The sequence below is a fragment of the Hoplias malabaricus genome, chromosome 1 (assembly GCF_029633855.1).
Source record: "Hoplias malabaricus isolate fHopMal1 chromosome 1, fHopMal1.hap1, whole genome shotgun sequence".
Taxonomy (NCBI): Eukaryota; Metazoa; Chordata; class Actinopteri; order Characiformes; family Erythrinidae; genus Hoplias; species Hoplias malabaricus.
This window is the reverse complement of record NC_089800.1, coordinates 5,125,907-5,131,906: the sequence shown is the minus strand read 5'-3', so window position 1 is coordinate 5,131,906 and position 6,000 is coordinate 5,125,907. Positions and strand designations below refer to the sequence as shown.

General features: G+C 43.5%; 1 protein-coding gene across 1 annotated transcript in view; it reads right to left on the bottom strand.

Annotated features, from left to right (window-relative positions):
- csmd3a (CUB and Sushi multiple domains 3a) overlaps window positions 1-6,000 on the bottom strand; it is a 287,911-nt gene that overhangs the window by 148,635 nt on the left and 133,276 nt on the right. Inside the window, 3 exon segments of the mRNA XM_066676154.1 lie at window positions 188-376; window positions 3,598-3,813; window positions 4,996-5,112. Of these exon segments, the coding sequence (XP_066532251.1) occupies window positions 188-376; window positions 3,598-3,813; window positions 4,996-5,112 (522 nt within the window).

Here is a 6,000-nt window from a genome sequence, read left to right as displayed (position 1 = left end):
GCACTGAACCAGCTGTCTCTCAACGCCCGCCTCCTCCAGCAGCACCACCCCACCCCACCCCACCCATAACCCTAAAACATCCACTTTGTTTGACAAGTCTGTCCGGCTTTGCTGCGCTCCAATGCAACCCTGAAGGACCTGTCGGAAGTGGAGACGTCCAAGTGAATGAAAGCTGCTGACCACGTACCCACACACCTTGGCAGAGGGGCACTCCACGTGCGCCGTCCACCCCCGAGGCACGTGATCGCCCGCAGTCCCTGGAGACGGTAACCAGGGTCACAGGAGAAACTCAGGGAGTCTCCGATACCAAAGCCCCCTCCGCTGTGACGACCAAAGCGAGGGACTCCAGGGTCGTCACATGGCTCCAGGTCATACTCTGAGACCAAAAATATTCATTAAAAATTAGTACATTATTTATTTTAATTACAAGTATATTATTAATAATATTATTCATTAGCATTTTTTAAATAATTCAAATCGTTCCTATAATTCAGTTTATAATGGAAATGAAGCACTGTAGGCATCTACAACAATATAGAACACAGAATAAATCAGAATTGATTATTCAAAACCAGTCATGCCTTCTGACTTTATATGTGTATTGTTATCAATGGTAATGTTTCACATAGCCATGTCATGTAAAGTCATTTTGGTCATTCTGGCCATCAGACGCCTGGTTCCATTCAACAATGCAGTGAACAATCATGACTTGGAAAGATCATCCTGAATAAAACTTTTCACGTCAAGAAACTCTGAATTAACTGAATTCTAAAAAGTCTTTAAAATAACCACTGAACATATATGGCTACTATCTTCTATAAATTGGACAAAATAGGGTAGAAATCTGCATTTAAAAGCTTCCATTTCTCACTATAGCTACATATAGCATTAGCCTGGTAGCTCCAGTTCTAAACAACAAAAGCAAACTTCATTAGAAGTAAGTGGGAAAGTGTGTAAATTGAAAGTATTTCTTCAGCGACGGATCTTGTTAGAGTTAAACACTGTCCAGTCACTTTCAGCCCATGATTCATGTGATAAACACAACACAGCCACAGGCTAACGCTGCCAACACTGCCCCAATCAATTCAGCTTAATGTTCACAGATTTACATCGTTTAGAGGCCTGTAAATCATAAGGGAAGAGGGTTTAGCATTGCTAGCTGCTGCAGCTGTGCACTCTAACGCCCGAGGCGTTTCTGAAGCTTCTCTGAGAGGCTTCTCAGGGCTCCAAGTTTTGAGTCTATGCCAAATTTGTGTCATCCACCAAGTGACGAGCAGCTGCTCTGCCCCCCACCGTCGCCCACTGCAGCATTTCCCTTCATTTTCCTCCTAAAAAAAATAAAAAAATAGCCATGTTTTGCATGCTAACATATCAGCCTGCTCTATGTTAGCATAACAAACAGATAGTGTTCTCTCAGGGAATCAGCAGAGTTTCCATTTCATATTTACTTTTATTTTTCAGATTTTTCCCAAACTTACAGACACCTGAGGAAAGCAACTGGTGACAGGAGATCTGCTAGGCTATAATTTAGCATGCTAATGTTGCCTATGCCTAATGTTTCAGTGTTTTCTTGCTAAAGGACTTAAAAGTCCTTTGTTTATATATAGCTTCTTTTGGTTGGATTTCACCGTTCTCTAACAATTTACATCATCATGTTTTGAAGCACTGAATTTGTGTCTTGTTAGCATAAGTTGTTAGCCTGTTAATGCTATCTTTATTATGTCCCTTACATCAATTGCTTTACTGGTAACTTCATGAAATATTTTTAAGGATTTTAAACAAACAGCTTAAACAAATATTTAAATTGGTTTAGCCATGATCTGATGACAGCTAATATTGCGTTGTAGGTATCAGAATTGGTTCTGGTGAGTTCTGAGCAGTTGTTGACAGAATTTTACTGAACCCAGGTCAGTTTCTGATATAAAACTTTCTGATAATGTTTGGGGTGTAGTGCCAAATTTAAGGTTAATTACGCCCCAGAAAGTACAACATTAGCATAGTCTCCGCATAAATAAATGAATACTCTCAACATTCATGGGGTTAATTAATTTCTTGCTTGTTTCCTCATTTCTCTCTCTCTCTCTCTCTCTCTCTCTCTCTCTCTCTCTCTCTCTCTCTCTCTCTGTTTAAAGACTTCAAAACAAAAATGGAATGTGTGTGAAAAATGAGTGTGTGTCTTCTGCTGTTTCCTGAGGCATGAAATTTCCAGCATTATGCGCCAACATGTCTGATCCTGTCGATGGCATCAATATTTAATAGCGGCGAAAGGTCAACATCCGCCTTCAATCGGACAATCTATATTATGCTAATGTGTAGACCCTCCTGGAGGATGATCTCATGCATATTCATGAGCAAGGATCCTTAATTAGCTTACAGTATCGCTGGTTTCCTGCTAGCTGGGCCTTCTTGACCGCCGGCCCTTGCGGGTATTGGTGGAATTTCTGACCTGTACCCATTGTCCTTGCTTTTTGGAAGCCATAAGCCTCTTATTTCAGGACGGATGAGGGACGTTTAACCACAGGCTTGAACCAGAGGGTTAAACAAGGATTTGAAGCTGAAGAAAAAGAGCTTTTGACTCTCTGAAGCCTATTCTTTCAGACATATTCAGCTGTCGGGGACTTTTTCAGTATTAAAAGGTGGATAAGTGCATTCCATCAGGCCGGTTTAACCCCTGACCGTTCTGGGGGGGGGGGGGGGGGGGGGCAGGGGGTATTCGCTCCTCTGTGAAGTGATCCAGTAGGGATCTGAGGCTTAAGAAAACTTCAGCCCAGAGCCAGCTCTCATATCGCCCTGGAGCTGAAACTGAAATCCAGTCCAGGAGGTTCGGGGCACCAGTGATAAGTCCCCCCAGCTCACCATCGGCAGCTCAAGCTGTTGCCAATTGATTGCCTTTCATCAAGACGCCACTTTCCAGGCCTCTTCTGTATTCAAAACCTTGCCACCCTGGCTTATCAGAGTAGATACAAGCTTGTGGGTGTGTGTGTGTGAGAGAGAGAGAGCACAGTAAAGTGGAGCTATATATTTAACCCCTGCAGCAGTAACTTGACCCCATAAGAGCTAACATGCTTAACACTGGTAGTAATATAATAGCTTCACTTGCCTTGAGAAGACTTTATGAAATAGACACGTTATGAAATATTCAGCGTATAGTAAATAACTTACATAATAAACAACAGTAATTAGGAACCATTTTGTGACTGTATAAATTAACAGCAAATCCCCTAAAGATTAAAACCACAAATGCTGAATTAATTAACCCAAATTAAGCTGATAATGCTTCATAACTGTGCAACTATATGTTTCTTAAATTTGTACTCAAGCTACAAAGCTAATTTAGGGCACAGGCAATGGAGGTCCAACAAATACAGAGAAAATACAGGCTTCAAAATGGCTGCCGTTGCTGTAATTTCTGCTAGCACTCCTACGGAGCTTCCAATAGTATGTTAGCATTCACCTAATGATTGTATCTCTCTCTCTCTCTCTCTCTCTCTCTCTCTCTCTCTCTCTCTCTCTCTCTAACTCCAAACCTCTTTTACTCCAACTTCCCCTGCCCCTGTTCTCTTGACCTCCCCTGTTTTCCTCCTCCCTGCCTCTCACCTGTGAAGGAAATGTTGAAGCCATGGAACGAAATGGAGAAATCAGAGATGAAGCGCAGCTGGGCCCTGAAATTGCCGTAGAGACCAGCGTTGAGAGCCGGGGGTCTCTGGGAGCCGGTTAGCCGTGCCAGGGGCTGGGCAAAGCTGCCGTTCTCAGTCACCAGCAGGTAGTCATGGTGATCCTCCAGGTGAAAAGCGTGAAAGGTGAAGCGTACACCTGAGAAGCACAAGACAAGGAGCTTCAGAAACAGGCACCAAGAGAAAGAGGAGAAAAAAAAATACCTACTCCAACTGCTGTCAGCTCCAAAACCGGGCCTGGAGCAAATGGACTGGGTATTTATATAAAATAATATGAGCCAGTCGTGGAAATGACTTTCAGACACACTCGCTTCTTAACTGAATCACCACTTCCACCTTAAATGGTGCCACAATTACGCTCCACCTTAAATGGTGCAGTATTGACATTATGGGTAAGGGTTTACAGGAACAGAAATGGCTGTCACTGTAGAAAAAGGGAGAGAACAGTTGGTGCTGCTTTAGCGTCTACAGCTCCATTTAGAATAAACAGCTTGCACTGATTCCATTATTAATGGCATGGTGAGCTGTAATTGACAAGTTCTCCTGGTGGTCTGGCAAGGCAGACACACTCTCTCTCTCTCTCTCTCTCTCTCTCTCTCTCTGTGTGTGTGTGTGTGTGTGTACGTACCAGGTTTCACTTATGTTACAGGGACCAACACTTGTTAAATAATAATAATAAGTATTAAATAATAAGGAGAATAAAAGAACAGGTCCCCACAGTGTAAATCTGACATATTTTAAGGTTAATGTTAGGGTTAGAGTTAATATTAGGGTATGGATAAGGTAAGGTTATGTCTCTTTACAAAATGAATTGAAGTGTATGTAATGTCCCCACAAATCATGGAAACAATACCATATAAATTATTTATTTATTGGATAATAACGATGACACTGGACCATTTCTATTGGTCCATTCCTTCTGCATTTTGGACAGAGTGTAAATGACAAGTGGCCTTTTCAAAACTGCATCCATGAATAAATCAATGTCCAAAATGAAGATGCAAGGTTTTGTCCTGTGTGTGACATGATATCAATACTTACATTGCTATACTTACGGGTACTTGCAGCTATTAAATATATGGGACATTTTATTTTGAATATTACAGACACCACACAAGTAGTGACTTGATCATTGCCCAACACATGGGGACTGGGGTTCAGTTCTCCACTTAGGCAAGTGCACCATCCTTGGGATAGATTCCAAACTCTACATCAGCTCATCTGTATACGTAATGTCACTCTGGAGAAGTCTGTATTCAAATGCCATGAATGTAAAAGTATAACAAGTGACTGTGTGTGTGTGTGTGTGTGTGCATCTTACCTTTGCCATGGCTGACCTCTACGGTCCACGTGCAGTTTAATGAGTTGGGGTAGAGCTCTGGGAAGCCGGGGGACAGGATGATGCCATTAGGCCCTTTCACATCACCGCCACACAGAGCTGCAAGTCACACACACACACACACGCTCTCAGAATCTTAACATCTCAAACAGCGGTGGTTTCATAAGCAGCCGAGGAGCAGCAGATGCTGCAATCATTCTGCTGTTATTCTCTGGGCTGAGGGAAGGCTCAGCAGAGGCCTGGCTCAAGCTTCATGGCGTTGAATATAGATGGCTGGTGGTTGTGGGGGGAGGGGAGGGGAAGGAGGGCGGCAGGGGGAGGGCGACGGAGGCGAGGATGAGGCGAAGGAAGAGTAAAAATACCAGCCGAAAGGTTAATGACAGGAGTAGAGCCTTTTTCACCTTGAGCTATTCTCCCAGAATCTGTCTCGCAGGAAGGTCAGCATCGCATGAAATTCTGAACCACTACCATATTCCATAATTTCAGGAATGACATGCAGGGTTGATGTATGCTGTTGACGTGATATAAAATTAATTGATTCATTCATGTTCTGTAACCACTTCATCATGATCAGACTCACGGTGGGTCCTTCCGAGAAACACTGGGCGCAAGGCACAAAGACCCCCTGGAGAGGGCACCAGTCCATCACATCATCAAACAATCACCCAGTCACTCACTCACTCACACACACACACACACACACACTAGTGTTCAAATTCACTAAGCAGCTACTGGGTGGGTACAACTAACCTGCGAGCATCTGCTAAAACTCAACATCCACCAAGTAACGCAACAGGCAGGAACCTATAGTGGAACCTGGAAGAACAGGGAGGCCTTGCCCTTAAGCGAGGGAATGCCTCTCACTCTTCAGAACCTGATTCCGGAATTCCAGAAGACAACCCTCAACTTGCGAGGGACGAGGGAGCAAATCGATTGGTGGTTGCCCCTCGGATTGTGAAGTCAGATTCAACAGGGCGCAAGGCATTC